This window comes from Pithys albifrons, chromosome 7, assembly GCF_047495875.1.
Source record: "Pithys albifrons albifrons isolate INPA30051 chromosome 7, PitAlb_v1, whole genome shotgun sequence".
Classification (NCBI taxonomy): Eukaryota; Metazoa; Chordata; class Aves; order Passeriformes; family Thamnophilidae; genus Pithys; species Pithys albifrons.
Genome location: NC_092464.1, coordinates 16,948,056 through 16,969,923, shown reverse-complemented (window position 1 = coordinate 16,969,923; position 21,868 = coordinate 16,948,056). Strand labels below are relative to the sequence as shown.

The following is a 21,868-nucleotide window of genomic DNA, read 5'->3' as shown; positions in this document are numbered from 1 at the left end:
TGAAATGAGAGCTTTAAAATGCACTATGTAAAAAATTTCTCATTTTTCAAACAAATTTAAACAACAAATACTGTTTTTTGTATCATTTAGCAAAACCACATACTTGCTCTGCACAGTGAATTTCTACCTTTTTAAAAATTGAAATACATGTATTTATTATATACAATTGCCATATTTCAAATATAATTTAAGAAGAAATTATACAAATTGTGCCTGTGATTGCAGAGGTCTGGACTCAATTCTTTCGAATCTCTATTCTTTGAGTATACTTGTACTAATGATCAGATAGCTGCTCAAAGCATAAAGTCTACAGTAACCTTGTGATTTTAGTTTCCAAATCTCTCAGGCATTTTCATGTATACCTTTTTTATTATCATAAGAGAAGAAAACTAATCTACAGCAAGTTTTTGGAAATACTTTTTAACTTTGTGTTTCAAGTAGAAATAAACACAATCCTTAAATTCCACCTTCGGTATTAATAGACAAACAACTTACTTTGTCTGACAACCCAGAGGGTTGGTAATTTCCAACTATCAGTGTGTGTTAAGATTTCGTATTTATCCACAGTACATTTTTCGTCCCGTACCTATTGTGACAAAATCTTACTTCTTAGTTGTTCTAACAAGGTTTCTCAAGTAGAATTAGGTGGGGGGAAAAAAATGGCACAGTAAGTGTAACAGTCTAGCTAGAGAAAAATATTGATAAAATCACTGATAAGCAATAAAATAGACAATTTTATTGTATACATCTGAGTGCATGTGTTAATGATCGGTTGAATGCAACTGTTTTAACAATATTTCCTGAGCTGAACAAAGTAAGTAGCCAACCATAAAGACATTTTATAAAGCAATAAAAATGTTAAAAAAAAAAGTTCAATGGGGGAAAAAGACTTTACTACTGTATTAATGGGAAATAACTTCATTTTAAATCTTCATCATTATTATACCTTTTAATTTAATATTTAACCTGAGGTGACATAAAAACCATGGATTATTAAATTACATTTTAAGTGGCTGAAGAAGATGGGGATAACAGAAAGTATGATACATACTATTTTAAATTTGGATTCATAGGGAGGACTTTGCAATCTCAAGCATTAAAAAAAAATCTATCTGGCATAGACGCTGAGGCCAGCAAAGTTACCTGCTGTGCTCATAAAAGCCTCATCCCACTACTCTAATTTAATTTTTTCTTGCTGAACTGCATGACTATTAACAAAATTTAGTTAACTTTCCCTTTTCACTTATTTCTATATTGGCTTCTGTAAGGGCAGAAATACTGTGAGACAGACCAGCTTTGCACATTTTTTTAAATTAAGCGGCAGAATCCATTACAGTATTTTCAAAAAGACAGATTTGGAAAAATCACTTGATCTTTGTAGTATTTACACAAGGAGAACATTTGAGATTTTTGAGTTCTATCATCATCATATTATATATTTTTTTGTTTATTTTCATTAAGTAAATAAAGTTCATCAGTCTTAAGCTGAGACAGAGCTCTTGTACAAGAACTACTGGATTCTTTTCTAAGTTATTTCCTTTCTTATTTCTTCCAAAGTGAATACTGTTTTCTTTATTTGAAAGATTTAAAGCTAAACATCATATTACAAAACCAGACTGTGTTTATCTTTAAAAATACTCCACTTGAAAGATAACTTTCTCCACTAAAAACAAGTACTATTTCATCCTTAGAACATCTTAAAAAGTTTAAGGTGTCAAAGTTAATTTGTCAAATTGAGTTGCTTTTGCCCAAAAAAGTGATGGTATGGCTGTGCAAACAAACTTTAGTTATCAAGAGCCATCTTTAAACTACCTTTTCTTTAATGAAGGAAGCTGTCTATTTCCATTCACTATTGCCAACTGAATAACTTCTCATCCTAATGCACAAACCAATTTAAAATTCAAATAAAGAAATGCAACAGAAATTCCTGTATTATAGCTGCTCAGTGAAAATAGGAAACAGTTCATAAAAGCAAGTTTCTATTAATTTTTTTATCAAATAACTCAATGGTAATATTCATCAAATTTCTTTATATTTAAAGGATAATTTTATTTCTCTTTATACAGCTATGGAGGCTTCCACAGCAGCAGAATAGATGAAGAAACATCTTGTAAGATAAGGCTACTTCACTACATCTCGCAACTTTTCCTCTGTGTTGGGCAAATGCAATGCATTGGGAAAACAAGAGTGGACAACAAAATGAAATGTTCCCGTTCTCTTTATCTCACTGAAGCAGCTAAAGCCACAGCAACAAAACAGAGTCACTTTAACATGGCTCTAATGCTACTCTATAGCCTGTAAGAGCAGAATTCCTCACTCCTGGCTCTTTAGGGATTTGATCATACCACAGTTAAATACTTTGCAAGTGTATTTTGATTGACAGCTTCAGTAAACAAAAGTAAAATCCATTAGCCAAGTGTACAGCCCAAGAATGCATGTAATGTATATTGTCTGAAAAATGGTTGGGGGAAAATGTCTACATAGTCACTAATGCAACTTTAAGTAGTCCTTCTGTCTATTGTTTTCTTTACTTGTCAGTCTGGCAGAATACACCTTAAGTTTAGTCCTGGGTAAATATCAAAATCCCAATTTTTTTTTCACAGAAGCAGTGAAGCTACCAATATCGAAGTCCCTTGAGGCCACAGTTGTCCTCAATTGCTTTAGATTATCTTGAGAAGCATTTAAATAATGAAAGTATGAGAAACAAATAAAATTGACTAAATGGAAAAACTAAAGATTGTTTCCATTGGTTTTGGATTTAATTGAATTCAAACATGTCTAAGAAAAATTCATATCATTATTACTATTTTTATAAGAGAGTCATCATTAATATTGTATTTTATATCTTAGAGGTGCAAGACAGCATTACTGAAATGTTCTGCGAATGGTCTATCCAAATAATCAATGCAGCGACAACACAAACTAATAAATTGTTGTTACACTCATGGTTTGTGTCTTTGCAACTGGCATGATTCCATGAAATAGAGTGGTATATAAGAAGGCAATCATATCATATTGTACCACTCACCATTACAGACCACTGAGTATCTGAACAAGCACCATGAAGTACAAAATATGTTCTGGTTCAATCAAAAGCTTCGGCACTAGATAAAATGATTGCTTGAAATTTTTTGGTTTATATTATGCAGCAAATGATACACAATGATCTCCATGCTCTTTTCTTGCCTAAAAACTAATGGAAGTCTCATGTAGCAAGTGAGAGGATAACGACAGGAAAAGAGTGAGACAGACAAAAAGGAAAACAAAGAGATGGAAAAAAATGGAGAAGGATGGGGTTTAAACCTTTTCTAGATTTTTAAAATCCAATTAGTGATCCTCATTTAAAAGTACAGAAGCTACATGACAAGCTGTTGACTAGCATGTGTAGCTGTTGTAAACTAAGCTACAAGAAAAGCTGGTCAAGTATTTTCCAGTGGAGCAGTATTCCATCAGAAAATGCTAATGGAATGGAACCAAAACCTTCCATAAGAACACAAGTTCTTGAAAAGTTTTGACAGAAACCAGACAGAAAGGCAGGCTAAATTACCAATGTGTCTCTTCATCTTTTCTCTTGTCAGCCAGATGGCTGGTGAGTAGCCTGCCAGGCTGCTTGGCTTCTAGCTTTCATAGGATCCCTGACTTCTTGCCTGATGGGCTGCCAAACAGCTGGAAAGACAGGTCTCCAGGAGCTCCTAAGATTTTTGGCTTCTCATGGTCTCCAAGCTCTCAGGCAGCTGCTTTGCACAGAACTTGGGACCCAAGGCTCCTCTGTGAGGGAGATACAGGCTACACCCTTAGTTTCCCTTTGCTTCACAGTTTTCAGGTTATGTGTTTTACAGAAACTGGACTCCTGTATTTGTAGTCATTAAGGATCTCAGGGCAATTTATGTCAGTCCATTCAGGTTCTCCAACATATCTACAGGAGGCCCAAACAACTCCTGGTAGTTGGTTCACTAAAGTAGGCAACCTGTATCAAGGATCATTGGATGGGCTGATTTTGCATGCATCCTTCAGGCATAGCAATCAGTTATGGATTCAGCAAGCCACATCTGGCTTCCTGGGCTTCCCAAAGCTCCAAGGACCTCAGTCCTCTGGAAAGCTTGAGGGGCAAACCAAAAATTCCTTTTTGTCTCCTTTATAGTATGCTTTCAAAGTTTAGTTCATAACAAATTCTTATAATTTGTAAAGGTCTAAATCCAGATATCAGGGACAAAACACTGCATAAAATGAGAGCAAATACAGAGAAGTAGGTATGATTGATGTAACAAAATGATACTTCTATAGAAAACAAATAGGAAAATGGAAAGAGTGCAGGAAAAGCACTACGTTTAAACTGCCAAGGTTTCTGTATGGAATTGCAAGAAGCATAGTAAAGAAAACAAAGAAACTGGAAAAGGCTGTACATATGCAAGTAGGGAATTTTGACATTATAAGCCTAACCAAAGAATGGTACGTAAACAGAAATGTATTGGTACTGCTAAAGTAATATTTTAAAAATATAAACCAAATTAACAGCAATGTGCAGTATGGACCATGATTATCTTTATACACTACAGTTTTAAATTAGTAAAATGCATAAATAAAGCATCTTAATTATTTTAAAACAGTAAATAATTTTACTCTTTGTTCTGCATCAGAAGAATTTCCAAGTTCAACTACATTTCTTTGTTACTTTTAGTAAAGAAATGCTCTCTGTGGTTTTACACATATGGTTATGTTAAAATTTCCATAACAAGCAAAAATCTATGTAAGCATCCCATATAGCATAGGTCAGCAGCAGCATTATTTTCCACCCACAGGTTAACTCCAGACTGCTGGCTGCAGGAGTCACTTCCTCAGTGTGTAATACCATTGCAAGACTGAAGATTAATTGACCTTCACACATACCCATCTCATGACCCTTCCCTATGAAACCTGGTTTACTTTTGATTTGTTTTTGTTTTTTCGTGTGTCAGCAAGGACATTCTCTTTCCCCTTCTGTAGGAAATCCACAGACAGCTCTAGATGGCTGATCATCTCTCATCACACCCATGATATTCCACTGCAGAGCTGAAATCACGATTTATTAGAAAAGTGTGAGATGTCATTTTACAAGTACATTTTAAGAAAAAAGAATAACTTTCTAGTCTCTCAAACCCCCAGTTGCTGAGTGTTTACTTAAATTACTTTGACAGACTCTATACATAGAGGGCTTCCTGAAGTTCTTTAAGAAAGCCTTGCAGTTGTAGCTATAAAAAGGCTAAAACTAAAAGTTGAAAGCTGATATGCCAAGTACAAAAGAACAGAAAAACGTGATGCCGGACATTACCATTCCTATTCTAATGTCTGCACAGGTAACTACTAAACATGAGGACAGAAAATAAACCACTACAACTTTTTTAATTTATTTCAAAGTTCTGTGAGGCAGTAGGTATTTTCATACAAACTCAAGCTAGTACAATGCCTTTTGATAATTTTTATAACAGTCCGAAGGATGTCTTCGTAGAATTTCTCTAAATGTTTCTGTTTGGGCTGATGTATGTTGGGAGAACATTAGAAATACTGTTTTTCAAAGAGGCATCATAACTCAATACTGCTGTTCCAACATCAACAGAGTTGAGTAGACTTCTCTTAGCCATTTTTCATAATCATTTGTGTTTCTTGGACAGTGCACTTACCCTTTTTCACTACCAATGTGCCTGCAGTAGTAATGTTTCCTTTTGGAAGTAAGGAACTAATTAATAAGAATCTGTTTCTGTGAAGATAATTCCTTTGAATAAATTACATCCTTGTCTCTTTATGTCTTAGATTTTAAAGAAATGTATAAACTAATTTACCCAAAATCATGACCTATTTGTCAAACCCCACAAGTAGCACTTTCAGGTCCCGTGCAAGTTTTCTCAGAAGAGTTCTAACAAAAAAATTATATCACTAACAACAAGATCTCTACAAGAAATTCTTCACGCTAAACATATTTAGGACTAATGCTGCCTTATGAAGTGATGATTGATATTAAACCAATATATGGTTGTCAGGGCTCTAAAAGTTTATGCACTGCAGTGTACAATTTATATCCTCTATTTAAAAAGTCACAGATCTGTCATGGACCAAATATCACCAAACTTTATCATATTACTGTAACAAACAATATCACTTAGCTTTATCATACTGATATAAGCCTATTCTATGGGAAGTACTCTGAAACAACCACCACAATGTGACTGTCAACATACACAATCAAGGGCTATGGGAACTTGGATTTTTCTCTATTTGCAATTAGTTGCCTAACAGCAGGCAAACTAGACCCAAAAGATCAAAATTGACAAACATCTAAACTTCTTGAAAGTCCAAATCTTGTCCTTAGTGTCTTATCCCCTAATGGCAAAACAGCAATGGTAGACTTACCAGTCTTAAACAGATTATGAAGAGAGTAAATGCATAAGAGAGAAACACATACTCACACACTATGACAATAACCACCCTAAGATTTTATAAATATAGAAAATAACCTTTAAATTGGTTGTACAGAAAATGTCTGTGTGGAAAAATGGATGCTTCATTATATTGTTATAAAAATTTGTTTCTGATACTATTAACAAGTTCAATTCATCCGTGAGCCTTCATAATACAGAAGAGAACCACTACAGCTTTCATGAAAGAACACAAAAAGAAAACAAATCTGGATTTCATGCTCACAGGTATCTGAAACACAGTTTGCAGTCCCATGTAGAGGCTTCGAACAGCCAGAATGCACATAATCCTTTAATGTCATACACTTATTACTGGTTTTCAATCAAGCACTGAATAAACCAAACTGCCTCTTGAAGATCATGTAAATTGTTAATATTAACTTTGAACCATGAAAGTAAAATTTTTCTTTAGATAGAAATAGTTGCTGCACTTCCACAGTGTGGCTATAATTGCTGCTTTATACATATTTCTTTCTATTCAGTGTCAGCGGAAAGGGTATTGGTAGGTTTGTTTCAGCATGCCACTCGGCCTCAGGCTCACACAAAGAACTCTTTGTGGGGTCACAGATTAGCATTGGGGCAGGCAGCCAAGAGAGATGAAAGCAGGATAGCTACACTAAGGATGTACATAGCTTGCACTCATCAAACATCCTGGGGAAAAAAACCATGAAAAAAATCCATGTAATCTGTAATTTCAGTAGCTGCCCCCTATTCACTTAGTTTCTGAAAAAGTGTCTTTAGTGGAAACTAGCACTGTGCAGTTCCACTCTGGCTCTTCAGGTCACGCAGTATTACTGAGATCAATTAGTATTTTAACATTCAATTACAGCAATATTGTTCAAGAGAGCTGCAGATATGTTTATACCCTGACAGAAGAGATACGTACAGACCACACCATTAGGTACCAAAAACCCTTTATTATACTAGAGTGTACATTTAGGGGAAAAAAAAAGGATGAAAAGATAATTCAGAATAACCAGCATGTCTGAAAAATGGAAAGTTGCCATTGTAGAAATCATTGTGAACAAATATAAAATGCTCAAGTTATAAAAATCAAGAACAACTATTCTCACAATACTTTTATCTATGTATCTGAATCTACATAAATTAATAGCAGCCATACAGTGCTCAATTCCAAACAGCAAACACTGCCTGCAAAGGATGCTAAGGATATTGACACTTAGAAGAAATTTTCATTCTTTACATAGTCGGGATTTCAAATTATATCCGGAAGAATACATATTTCTGGTATAGTAGAGAAAAGACGCAAAAGTTGTATCAGTTATAGAGTAAATTAGAAATGGAAGCTATTACTGTACAAAGACTAGGGAATAAAATTACTATTCTAGGAAACTTCTAATGGGAAACAAAACCTGGCGTATTTATTCCATCACAGGTCAGTGGCGAGAATTCACAGATGATGACTTGCAGGTTATACTCACCATTTTATCTCTATTTGGAAACTGAAATGAAAAACATGAATAGCTCAGTCTTCCGTGCACAACTGACCTGCACAACCACCACTATTCACAACTGGCACTTTTGGTTGGCAGTCTGAGCAGAAAACCTAAGGATTACATTGGCACCAAGTCTGAAATAAGCTCTGAAATTAAATGATGGTCTCTTGAGAACATAGCTGAAGTAGCTCATAGCAGAGAACAACCAGAACTACTTGTGCTATTCACAGCCTGTGAGTAGATGCTTTCTGTTTTCAGCATGTTTTATTTGGGAATAGTAAGTTTACCTCCTGATAAGGTATTCAAATCTATTTTCTAAAAACAGTAAACACTGTAAAGGCAAAACACATTATATAATGAGCACTAGATGGAGGACTTCACTTTTGAAAAGTGAATATATACATTTTTGAAGCAGTTAACAGAATGAAATAAGGAGAGTGTAAGAAGCAAGGAGAGTGTAAGTATGGCTGGAAATCACCCAAATATAAAAAATTGTATGTGCATATGTATATACAGACATATATGTCTACATAAAACAAAACTATTACTTTAAATACTTTCTTACCTTAGCATTTTCAATGCAAGGACAAAGAGCCCAAGCTGCACTTGCTTGAACATCTGGGTTAGGATTTTTCAACAGTGACCATAACAAGCGAACTCCATCTAGACTGTCAATTATCCTATTGCAGAAAACAGAACAAAAAAGAGAAAATTAATTATGGAGGGGACAATGCTGAATCTCAAATTACGTCAGTTAGCCTGGAACACTGCTTTAACAAACATAGGCATGGCCTTAACATACTGTTTTGCTTTATGCAAGTGCTTGTGTTTTATTGTCAGCTAATCACCAGCAACATAATGAGTAAACAGTGCTTACTATACCAGATGGGTGTGAACAAAAGATGTAAAGACAGAATGTTTTTTTCCAGCACTATCGTTCCAAATTCTTATAGAAGATAAAGTAAACTATATTATAACCAGAACTCATAAACGTGAAAACAAGCATTTGACTTTTTAACGATCTGCATGCAAAGTGAAATCTGAATTCGAGCATACTGGCTCCTTTCATATAGTAACAAATACTTTCCAAAACAAATATTTATGTCCAAAACTATGTACTTAACTTTTTATTCAGTCTATGCTTAATGTATTTACCTTGCTCTATTACATATTTTAAAACACTATGTTTCTAATCTAGCATTAGAAACTAAAATGGTCACACCACAGAGCATCCTTTGTTGGCCATGAATAAGGTGTAACTTGTTTCCCATGTACTCCTTACTAACAAGACCAACACTGAACACTATGTTACAATTACTTAAACACACTGTAATCAAAGTATCCTCATGAGGAGCTGAGAAATGAATTATCAACAGAATCATCTCTACACCATCTGTGTTATGTTTACATATCGATCAGGCTTGGGGATCATAACTTCACATTAGGTTCCAGTGAATACCCTAAATGGAAAGGAAGGTCAAACAATACTTAATAGCCTTTGTTAACATACCTTTAAAAAAAAAAAAGCTGTTAAAGCAGATGAGCTGAAGATGAAGAAAAGCAAGTACAACTTCATTGTCTAACCTCAAAAGTTAAAAATGCGATGCATACAATGTGTTTACATCTTTAATTGCAAATGCAAGAGAAATTGAAATACAGATTGAGCTTAAAAACAGCAAATAAAACACCTCATTTGTGTCCATCATATATGGTTTGACAGGAAATTTTAAATGTAATTATAAAACAAACTTCTTACGTAATCCTATCACCTTCTGAAGCAGAAAAAATAATTAATAAATGTAGTCTGTCTAATATAAGACAGGATTTTATTAATAACATTTTTACGCAAACAGATTAAACTACGTTTTTCAAAATAATACTTCTTGCACCAAGCCATGCTTAAGCTAAGACACTGTAAATTTTTTAAGGTCTGCCAATTTTATTATTTTTCATACCTCCAATTCAACTGCAAGAAAATCATCATTCAAAGGACAAATTCAGAAGTCTTAACAAAATAAAAGAGTATAATCACAAACTACACAATTACACGTATATGTTCACATAATGAGGATGATTCAAGTAAAAGATTCAAAAAAGCTTTTAAATGCCTACAAATGCCAAAGACTTTTAAGCAATTTTAACATTATTCTCCTGTCATTTCAGAGAGCACAAGGAATTTTTTCCTATATGGGAATTAATTAAAAAAGAACCCATGAATCTCTCTTCTAGTCAAGCGAGTACTGATCATTTACCAACATGAGGTACTTCCTCCCAAGAGGGGCTAAATATAAATGACCCAGGTCCAACCAGTATGTAAAAATCAAGAGACAGAGGCCAAGTGCAGAGTTTAGATTTTTCCACCACACTTCAAACACGCAGTTTCTAGGCTGATTCACCTTTCCTTTCCACTTTTTAAAGCTTCCTTTTCAATTTAAAGTTTACTCTAATTTCCTTTTCAGTTTTCTTTTCTTCTCTTCAGTTTTTCAAGGTAAACCAGCTTCACTCTACTGTTCCTTTTCTGAAGAAGAGTTTTGGCTTTTGCTTGAAGATCAGAAAGACCAGTTGTCTTAGGTGCAACAGAACCCATCTCAGAATATCTGAGTGTGGTTCTCTGACTGTTCAACACGTATAAAATCAAATCAGAAAACATACAGACAAAACAAAAAATCTCCAGATTGAATTGTTTATCACTGAGTACTGCTTTCTCACAGTTTCACTAGATTAACTCAAATAAAAAGAAGTCTACATACTTGAACGATGCTTCTAAATTCTCATTCTGGAAGATTTATTATTGTGTAATCACCATGCAAGCACAAAGACTTTTATTTTCATCTTGCTGCGAGCATATATATTTGCCAATTAAGAAAGCATTGCTAAAGAGTTTAATTTTTCATCTTTCTATGGTTTCATTGCACAATCCAGCAATGAAGAAAACGGGCGCTGAATGAGCGTATCTGCCTTAAGAGCAAAGGGAACACTAAAATAAATGGTCCTGAAAAATGTTTCCTCTATAAAAGTGCTTAGACATTAGTTTCCTTCCTATGTGAAAATTCCCTTTTAAAGTTGACAAAAATACACGTCAGGTTTCTTTACAAATAAACAAAGAGAGAGGAAAATAGATCTGTAATCTTAAAAATGGCTTAATGATAATAATATTCCAATTTGCTCTTGTATTTAGTTTTCGTATCTAATTTTCTCCTCAAAACTTACTGTAATTCGCAAGATGCTGTAATAAAGCTGCTTACCACAATAAATACAAGCAAATATACCATAAAATTTACTCTGGTTGGCAATCAGTTCTGTATTTATCCATAGCTAGCACATTATTCACTCTCTGGTTTCAGTCATTTAAATTACATATTTCATAGTTATTTCTCAACATTCTGATGATAAAATTAAACTACAGTTAAATCTGGACTAAGCAACCACTCACAAGACTGTTAAAATACAGGGGTTTTAATAACAATGCAAAGCATTTTGTTCAAAAGCTAAAACTCATAAAACTTGAAATAATGATACTCAGTTGATATGAAAATCTTAGTATTTAATACTTTAATATTCAGATATTTAAGTGCTTTATAGAATAGCTGATCTGCATGTATGTAATATATCTAACATACAAGATACTATTATTGATAGTTAAAATCCTAACAGGCATGAAACTCCTCCACAGCAGAAATGTAAGCTTTACTGTAGGTAACTGCTGTCTGGTGCTTCACTGTAAGTACATAACAATATATAAATATGTGGAGTTCAAACACAAGAGCCCAGGTTCTGAACTCTTGTGGCTCTATTCCTTAACACAGCCAAGGCACCTCACAATAGAACTGGACCACCTCTTCTAATTCAAAGCTCTACACCTTGTCACAGACTGACCTTACTTGATCAATGATATAATTTTGAACAGGTGTAAATTATTCTGCTCCTCAAAGTAATCAGAAGTAGTTGCATTGGCAGTTAGAGACGGCTGGAGTGAAGAGGAACACCTGTGCTGGCCAGACATGACTAGAGCAGAAATGAGGGATATGCAGCTGGCATCACTCCTACCAAAAGGAAACTGCAAGGTGTATGACCAAAACACCTTCCTGCTTTCCACACAGGACAGTTGATGTATGGTGTGTATAGAGAATAGGTCATGTGGGCAAATACTTTCAATGCAATCAAACCCATTCAGAGATTACTGGAATGTTTAGGTTACAGTGAATTGCTATTTGACCAAAGCAGATAACTTAACAAGAAGTTTTTTAATAACTTTTTTTGTCTGTCCACAGGCAAAAGTTGCTTAGCAAAGGTCTTTCAAATTATTTAAGAATCTTGACATCATGACAATATTGAACATCATGAGCAAGATGTGGGTCACAATTCTAGCCATTTACTTCCTTTTTTTAATATATCTGAAACTACCACAGCTGTTAATCCAAAGTATTACTTCTCTTTCGAATTAAAATTTAATATTGAACATTTCCAGTAGAAACATCAACATGAATTGCTTAAACACCCATACGTACACACAGCCGACATCTGTTTGTCATATCTATCATCTTTCTCTGTTTCAATGTTATGTGCCAGAACTTTGAGAACTCCAGTTTAATTGCCTGCCAATTCAGACCACAAATACAAATGTAAATAAACAAAGTTATACTGACTCTGTATTGTACTCGCTGGTAAGATTACAGGGTTTAACTCTGGCAGAATGTAATCTCGTCCTTTTTGAAACCGCAATTTAGCATTTTTCTTAAAACTTCACCAGTTGCTGCAGACTGCTTTGATAAATAGTATTATATACCAATGACTCAAACTCCATCTGTTCAGCTAAAATAACTGTACATTTCAGTTTCTAAGATTCTAAATGCTCAGTTTTGAATGCTAGTGATGAAGTCTATGGGTTTTCAAATGGAAAGGGCAGAAGAAAATCTACTGTCAGTTAAAGAATAGGCACTAGTCCTTTGTTTTTAGTAAGAGAAAAGGAATAACTGTAAAAAAGTTCCTCAAAAAGATAAAAAATTGTACTGTAGCATCTCTGTCAGTGGGAGTGTGGCAGACTGAGCATGGAGAACAACTTCATGCTGTCCACATAAGAGTAAGGAAGTTCAGTCACACAATTATGCTTTTTTTAAGATAAGTCAACTTATTTTTGGCTGTGAGGGAAGCTGGCTGCTGTTCTTTATTTTAAGTAGCTCAATAGAGCCAATAAGAATCATTTAATTGCTTGAGGTTGCTTTGAAGTAAAGGACGGGTGAACAAAAATAACACTAGTGTGCTTTCCATTCAGGAGTTGTAGGACTTACATTGTCAACCAGAAAACATGGCAAAAATAAAACACACAAAATAGATGTAGAAGATGTAGATTCATCTATGTCTATCTACTAGTCTCTCTTTGTCAGTGCAGGATTCCTCCATGGAATTGTACTGCATTTCCCTCAGAATTTAACTGCACTGCTTCAGAGAACACTCTCAGGTTTTTATAATCCATAATAATACTTTATTTCTTATAATAATCCCATCCTCTTCATTACATATCCTTGAATCATTCACAGAAGTTATGTGAACTCTACTCTTAGCCTGTACAGTTTCCACCTACTGCTGCAAGGATAACTGCATTCAGAATAGAAGGCTGCTCAACTGAATATTTAGTCTCTAAGCCACATTTTGATAAACAGACATGCAGGTAAGGAAATATAAGAATATACCTGAAAATTCTCAATTGTTATGAGAACTTACCTTTATATTTTTCTGCTTTTTCTGGGTTTTGAGTACATATGAAAGTCAATTGATAGGATAATTCAGAAAAACCATCATAGTTTTCAAAGCTCCTGTAATGTCAAACTAAAGAGGCAACACTAGAGCCTGTCTGTACCAGAGGACAAAAAAACATACCTCAAGACCACCCAGCCAAATTTGTCAAGACAAAGGCAAACAGTAGAGAAGAACTGATCACCTACAACCTGTGAAGCCATTCTGAGAAATAAGTGATTATGAAATAAGGAATGTAGCAGGGTTCCATCTAAATAAGAAAGACCATAAACAGTGACGTATCAACCTAAAATGGGAAATTCTCATCACTTACAGATGTATTTTTGCATAAGAACTTCAGAAAACATTTACAGAAAGATTCTGAACTCTAGTTTCCAATGTGGCTACTTATCACTTTGGGCCCAAATTCTGTAAATGGAAAAAAGTCCTACTATAGACTGTGTGAGCATATGCTTCATGTCTTTGGGGACTTATTCTTCATCAAAAGAAGAGCACTTTGGATTACGAGATACAATTTCAGGTTCTGCTGTACTATCTGAGAAGAGGAAAAGGGAGAGGAATGGATTTAGTCTTTTTTGTTTGTTTTTTGAGAGAGAGAGGTTGGGGTGCATGGGGAGGTTGCTTTTAAGTGCTCTTAAACCCTCTGTGAGAGACAGAGCACTCAAGCAAATAGTTTAAACATGTGAACAATTACACTGCTGTCAATGTTTTAGCTAAGCATTGTTTTTAAAAATTTTGCTGGGCTGGTATCAAATTTATCCCCACCTGGATGAATCGTGCTTCACGAGAAGACAGCAGCACTCTCTCTTCTAGTGCTACTAGCCTAACTAGCACAATACAGCAGGGACATGTCACAGTCTTGCTAGTAATAATAAATTTTGTGTAACAATTTTTTTGTAGTAGTAAGAAGTATATTCGATTCTTATCTAAGATCTTGCTTACTTGTTAATGTTTTAAAATACTTTAAAAACACTTCTAGAGTTGAGAATTTTTTTAAATGAACCATATTCAACATCTGATTCCTTTGTTCACTCTTCAAAAACTCTATAAATTTTTTTCACAAACAACCTGTACTCTCTCCTTCTTAAAAACAAGATGGATTTAGTTCTATTACAATTTTAGCAGCAATGTATTATTTTTTATACTTCTACTGAACACATTCCAGTATGAAGCTATCCAGACTGGATACAAGTGACAGTTCTGAGCATGGAATATGTCTGGGGTTTTATAAATATCAATTTATATGTTTTGGCATTTAAGTTTCTCAGTATTTGCAATGCTAATTCTGTTAGGTTAATACATTACACTACAGGCTGATTTTTAGTTAGATGTCATGAAAGTGACTTCATTTATTTATACTTTTATGCTACATGGCTAACTGCTCATACAACCCATGTTTACAGTTGTGTACCATCCAGCCTTTTGCCACTGGGTGACAGCCAAAGCATGAAAACAAAAGCCCTATTCAGGAAAAGAATTCCCTGCACCACTATATGAATATCAAGTGAACTATGCAAATCGGCACAGGAGGAGCTTAATAAAACTCTCTTTCTGACCTCCCTTATGTATAAGGAGGCAAATATGCTGAGAATCTTGAAGTAAATATCCCTGTAAGGGAACAGTAAGTGCAGTAAATGCTGACCTCAACATTTAACTGGAACATTTAGTCATAAAACTTAAGGATCTTTGTAAATTATACAAATCTATATCACAAAATCAAAGAGAGGAACAACTCTTTCAGTAAAAAGACAGTCTTCTTCTTTGGTTTTGCAAAGGAATAAGAGGGGAGAAAAGGGTCCAAAACTGTCTGAGTTCCCAAAAGGAACGATGGAGAGGGACAAATATATAAAATACAAGTAATACGCTCCCTCAAAAAAATTAAGAATATTTTCGTGACAGTAAATTGGCACATTTTCTTTCAGAATAACTTTCTCTAATTTATCCTTTATGATTATTATTTATGTTTTGAGAACAGATGTAAAAGGACAAGGCAAATTATGTACCTATCATGCAGCACTTCAAAATGGTGCTTTATAACTTTGAATTTTAAGTTTAATAAAAATCAATTTAATAAAGGCTAATTTGGCTTTTCTCCAAATGCAAAAGCTTTACATTCTATATATTTCTTTAATTTTTCTATAGAGCACATTTACAGTAGGATGTAACTAATGCACACAATCCTGTAAAAAAAAAAAAAGAAAAAGTAAAATATCCTTTCAAGTCAGATTAAAATTGACTGTATTTGCATCAGAATTACTAGAATTCTTTTTATATTTAGGATGCTATGTATATTGGTAACTTACATCATATTTTCAGGTTCTGTTGCACAAGCTCCTACTGCTTTGTTGACATTTACAAGTAGTGCCTGATCAGTTGCAGTCAGTAACTTCACTATAGGTGGTATTCCACCACATCTGCGGATGGTACCTCGATTTATTCGCTCTTGGCAACATTCTCCAAGTGCTCCAACGACATTTATAAGGACTTCTTCAGGCTGATCAGTAAGCAGTCCTACCAAAGTTTCTACGGTTTGATAATGCCGAAATCTAAAAGACAGCAATAAACCCAAAGTTGTTATTTTCAGTATGTTACCATTATAAATTTAATTTTATAATTAAAGTATCATTATTATTGAAGTACAGTGTTTAATTTCTGTATGTATGTAAATCATCTTGTTGAAGAAATCCTAATACAGGTAAACCAGTACAATCACTTATTCTAAGTGTGACATACAGCCTACATTTCTCATGATATTTCTCTGTTTAGTTATCTAGGAATCTCTTGCGCGGTTGGAAGGTTTTCTAAAACTTGACATGTGGATGCAACATCTACAAATAGCTGAAAACAAACCAGAGGACTGGCAATAACTGTGCTATCCTAACTTCAGTACTTTTTCCTGCTATGTTAACAACAGCTAGAGTAGTAGTCTATCACACCCTCCTCCACCTCTCTGAACCAAAGGATCACTCCTACTTTTCACTAAATATGAGCCTTTAGAGACTTTGCCCTGAGCAGTTCTACACTTGGTTCAGCCCTAATACATTGCATTTTCCTAAGGTCAGACCCATAGTTCTAGTACACTTCTATTGTACTATGTTAGATTCCAATTTGAAATTAAGAAATAAGGTGACAGAATTTGACTTGACTGCTATATTAACACTTTCGTCATTCTTCAAAGAACATTTGATACTGAAAATCAAAAATCCTGGAGGTCCTATACCACAAAGAGATGGGTGCTAAACCTCAGAAGTTCATCGTTCAGAACAGGACTTTTCCCCTCATTGCTGGAATTATCTCCTAAATTTGTTTTGTTCAAAACTTAGAGGATTATTTCCACTGAAGTACTGTACCTTCCTCCTATGCATCTTCTGACACACCTTTACAGTTCTGGTATATCAACCTAGACCTAACCTGTATGTAATCTAATTATCAGAGACAATTTGTCTGAGGGTACTGAGTTCTTATTTGTGCTTCCCTCCCAGCCTATACCTTCTGGAAGTGTCTACTCAAGCTACAAAAACTCTGTTTTCCAAGAATCAGTTGCACATGTGACTTTTCTTTCATACAAAAGAAAAAAAATCATTATTTCTGAGATTTTTATGGCAGAACTAGAACTATTTCAATAAAAGTTAATTTTTCCAAGATGGATTATCAGCATAACAATTAAAGTAACTGAGAAATGAGAAACTTTCTGTTTTGGTTATCCAAACTTTTGCTTAAAAAGAAATATTTCTCTCTTTGTTCACTATAACTTGCAAGCATCCCTATAATTTTTTTCAAATGTAAACATAAACAGCATGAAAAAAAGAGTAATAAAGTAAGTAAACCATTTAAAAACTAAACCAAAACAAACCAGAACATAATTTTTTCTGGCTACTTTTTCTGTGTTCCATATCAGCTGCTTCACAGATGGAATTATAGGAGCTGGCTGTGCAACAGGCAGGCTACACTCTGACAGAGCTGCTGCCTCGGACCATCTTGTTTCCAGAAGCAGAAAGGCTCCTTGCACGTGAACTGGAACCTGAGCTACAGGCCCAGGCACCTGTATCAGCTCATTGCTCAGTCAGCACACCATCATCTCAGCACTGTACTTCAGCTATATAAATACTGTGGAGCACTTTAAAGGTAATTAAGTGCCCCTGCAGGAACCAGCACAGTTTGTTCGTTCCAGCTCCATGCCAGACTCAAGCTCATCCCTCCAGATCTACTTGGGTGTTTCCATATTGTCCTCACTCCCTCTTCTTTAGTGCCCTCCCATCTTGAGTCTGGACATGGTTTTAATGTTTCAGACTCAGCACTACATGATACATGAATTCAGCTGGAGCTGTGCCTGGCTAGTAACCTTTGTGAAGCACCAAGCACTTGCCAAAGACATGTGAGTAGACCAACAAAAATCTGTTTGCATTTGGACAGAATTATTGGCTACAGCTATACTAATAAATAAAACAGGCAAGGGCTCATTCTTTAGCCCTGAAGACGAGAAACACAACATAGCATCCATAAGGCCAAAATCCCTTCTCACAACTCAGGGTGGCCTCGCCCACTCTGCCTAATGGAAACAATCTGTTGCTTGCACTATTCTCAAGAAGTGTCTGGGCATTGTCTGGGAGGGAGAGTGGTTGCTGGCACAGGCCAAACTGTGTAAGGGACTGCGCTGGCAGTTAAACAGTGTGGATAAACCTAACATAGTGCCTGAACCCTGAAAGATTTGGACCTGTTTAGTTTACTAGTACAGAGACAGCTGTTCAGTCTGTCTCATCACTGATTGATCCAAAATCAGGATACCTCAGAAACCCAAAGCACAGAGAAAAGGATAGACCCTTCTGAAAAGTTAGGTTACTGTGCAATCAAGAATGCGAAGAGCAGTAGGACAGCAGTAGAGGATGTAAAGACCATGGGTTTGGGAACTCATTCAGGACAGTAAAAAAGCCAGAATGTAAAACCATAGTGGGAGTCTTTCTAATTTTTATCAGTGTTTATCTATCATATATGCTTATCCAGCAAAGTACACTAAAATGAGGGCTGCAGGAAGAGGTCACCTCTTACTGATACTCTTTCTAAACTATGAATCTTGCATTCTTTTGTACAGAGCAGCACAACTTCAGCAGAAAACCTAGCACATATGCAGTGGAACCAGCTTTTTTTTATTTTGAGGTAAGGTGCATGAATACAATAAATTAATTTTAGATGAGAGGGTTGAGTATTCTCAATCATTAAGCTCTTCCATGAAAGGTGGAGGGTGGTAACTCCTGCTGTCACATTCTCAGATAATTACTCAGGGCCCTGGTACCGAGAAGTTTTCGATACTTACGGTAGGACTCTCATCAGTTAGTTCCACTCATTTAGAAGCTGGGTGTCCAGACTAAGCTACTTTTCTGAGTCCCTTCTGTAGTCAAGAAGAGTGGCACCCAGGCCAATTATCCTAACCCCCAGTATATTTCTATTATGTATTAGATACCTAACCTAGAATGAGATAATTTGCTCTCTGTCTCTCTTGATGTAAGATTTTAAAGTTAAGTGTACTAAGTACTCTCTCTACCATGCAGCAGCGATTCCAGTTTGTAAGATAGACAGAGGAGCAAGGATATCAGATATGGCCACATGTCAAATGTTTAGTACATGTTAGTACACCTCCTGACTCAGTGTCCTGTGTCTTAACTATTCTTTAGAGGCACCACTTGTCTCTATTGACTCCTGAGATTCTAGGAACTTAACTGTGCCCTGATGAGGTTAAGTGATAATTTTTAAGTACTATAAAACCTAAGTTGAAAGTCCACCCAATTATAAAGCATGTTTTTGAAGAACCATGACACAATAATTTTGAAAACAATAGAGCCCCATAAAATAAAACATAATCATGTAATAAATGCTTGTAAAATTGAATTGTTACTTTGACACATTTTCTATACTGATTGCACATTTCCAGATTGCTCCTGTCACAGCTGCCAGAAGTTGTTTGTTTTCACTCTTATCAAGCAGAACAGACAGTGGATGTAGACCTTCATGTTGTCTAACCAGGTCACGTGTTTCTTTATCTTCTGCACACTATACAAAACAATTAAATATATACATTATGTAAAAATGTGTAAAATTATGTCTTCAAAAGCTAGCTTGTAACTAGTAAAAGGTAATACAGAAAAAAACAAATATTGTATCAAAGCATCTGAATATACTAACAACTCACTATGAGAGTTTAACAGCAAAATGGAACTGTATTGCAGCAGTGCTTATAGTATCACATTGTCTACTTTGTGGGCAAACAAACATAAAAAATCCAAAGAGGCTTCTCTTCACTAGCTACCTATGCAATTTAGGGCTTTCACACAAGGAGAGCAAGTAGGAACTTAATTACAATATTAAATATGCAGCTAAAATATTCACAACATTTTTGTAAAGTAATTTCTTACATATTGGAGAAATAATGAAATTAAGAAATATTAAAACTGACAATCACATGAAACCAAAGGGCTAATGCTTGCTCTGATATACCAATAGAAATACAATTACCTTAAATATGGCATTTGCACAATGCATTTGAAGCTCCTCATGTTCACTACTCAAATTTTTCACCAGGTTCTCAATCATTCCCTCTGTCCTTATTGCAAGTCGGTAACTTGGCTAAAAAGATAAACTGTATGTTTTAAATCCAGTACATAATAGTTAATGGGTCATGGTAACAATACAGTGCTACTGTTCTAGGGTTTGATAATGAGAAGCGTCATACTTTGCTGCAAGTCATCATTGCCTTGAAAACACTCCTGATGATCTCAAAGGTAAGCAAATACAGAAATTCTCTGCAGTGCTCTTCAAATCACCTGTAAAACCAGGTGCTGCAATGCCTATTTTGTAGCCATGTGGCTTAAACAGAATGCAGAATATTCTTTAAGGTGTTCAGACTCCCTTGCTCAGAGCCAAGGAAGTAAGGGATGCTTCAGAATGTGATCAAAAAGTACACACTCACTTTAATGAGAACCAGAAGCCAAAAGAACAAATCTTTTCCTAGAACAAGGTTAGAAAAATACGTTCTTAGAAATAAATTCTTTTGGTGGTATTTTCTTCCAAATTTTAATCTATGGGCATTCTCACAGGGGATGATTGTTTAAGAAAAGGGAAACATCTCTGTAAGAGATGCATTTAGTGTTCTAGTTGGGCCAGACAAGAAATCCTCAAAAATATCACCTTCTCAGTATAGGCTTATTGAAACTAAAACCTGCCAGGTTTGTGTTTCATGCAACATGCCTAAATTTGTGCAATTCAAGAAGCTAATTTTTAATAGACAAAGTGTTCAATAATGTAAAATCTTTTGAAAAATCATGTTTTCTGTGTCTCAAATTCACCAAGAGGACTTATGTATATTTTTTCCCTTTTTAAATTTCAAATATGATTCTACACAGGAAATATAGAATCATAAAAACATAGAATCATGTAGATTGGAAAAGATCTTTATGATTTTCAAGTCCAACCATTAACCCAGCACTGCCAAGTCCACCACTAAACCATGTCTAAGTGCCACATCTACATGTCTTTTAATTACTCCAAGGGATGGTGACTCAAGGTGACTCAACTATTTCCCTGGGCATGCTGTTCCAATGCTTGACAATCCTTTCAGTGAAGAAATTCTTCCTAATATTCAAACTAAACCTTCCCTGATTCAACTTGCGGCCGTTTTATCTGCTCCTATTGCTTGTTAGTTGGGAGCAGAAAACAAAAACTACCCTTCTACAACCTCCTGTCAGGTAGTTGGAGGGAGTGATCAGGTCCCCCACAAGACTCCTTTTCTCCAGGGTAAACAATCCCAGCTCCCTCAGCTTCTCTTCATCAGACTTGTGCTCTGGACCCTCCACCAGTTTCACTGCCCTTCTCTGGACATGCTCCAGCACCTCAATGTCTTTCTTGAAATGAGAGCCCAGAAGCGAACACAGGATTTGAGATGTGACCTCACCAGTGCCAAGAACAGAGGGACAATCACTGCCCTGGCCCTGCTGAACACACTATTGCTGACACAGGCCAGGATGCCATTGGCCTCCTTGGCCACCTGGGCACACTCTGCCTCATGTTCAGCCAGTGTTGACTGGCACCCCTGCATCTTTTCTGCTGGGCTGCTTTCCAGCCACTCTTCCACCAGCCTGGACTGCTGCCTGGGGTTGTTGTGACTCAAGGGCAGGATTGGGAACTTTGCCTTGAACTTCATACCACTGGCCTCAGCCA

The 21,868-nt window shown here is 35.5% G+C and overlaps 1 protein-coding gene across 1 annotated transcript in view; it reads right to left on the bottom strand.

The window, feature by feature from the left end:
- ODAD2 (outer dynein arm docking complex subunit 2) overlaps window positions 1-21,868 on the bottom strand; it is a 76,052-nt gene that overhangs the window by 28,858 nt on the left and 25,326 nt on the right. Inside the window, 4 exon segments of the mRNA XM_071560003.1 lie at window positions 8,472-8,586; window positions 15,964-16,206; window positions 19,551-19,705; window positions 20,168-20,278. Of these exon segments, the coding sequence (XP_071416104.1) occupies window positions 8,472-8,586; window positions 15,964-16,206; window positions 19,551-19,705; window positions 20,168-20,278 (624 nt within the window).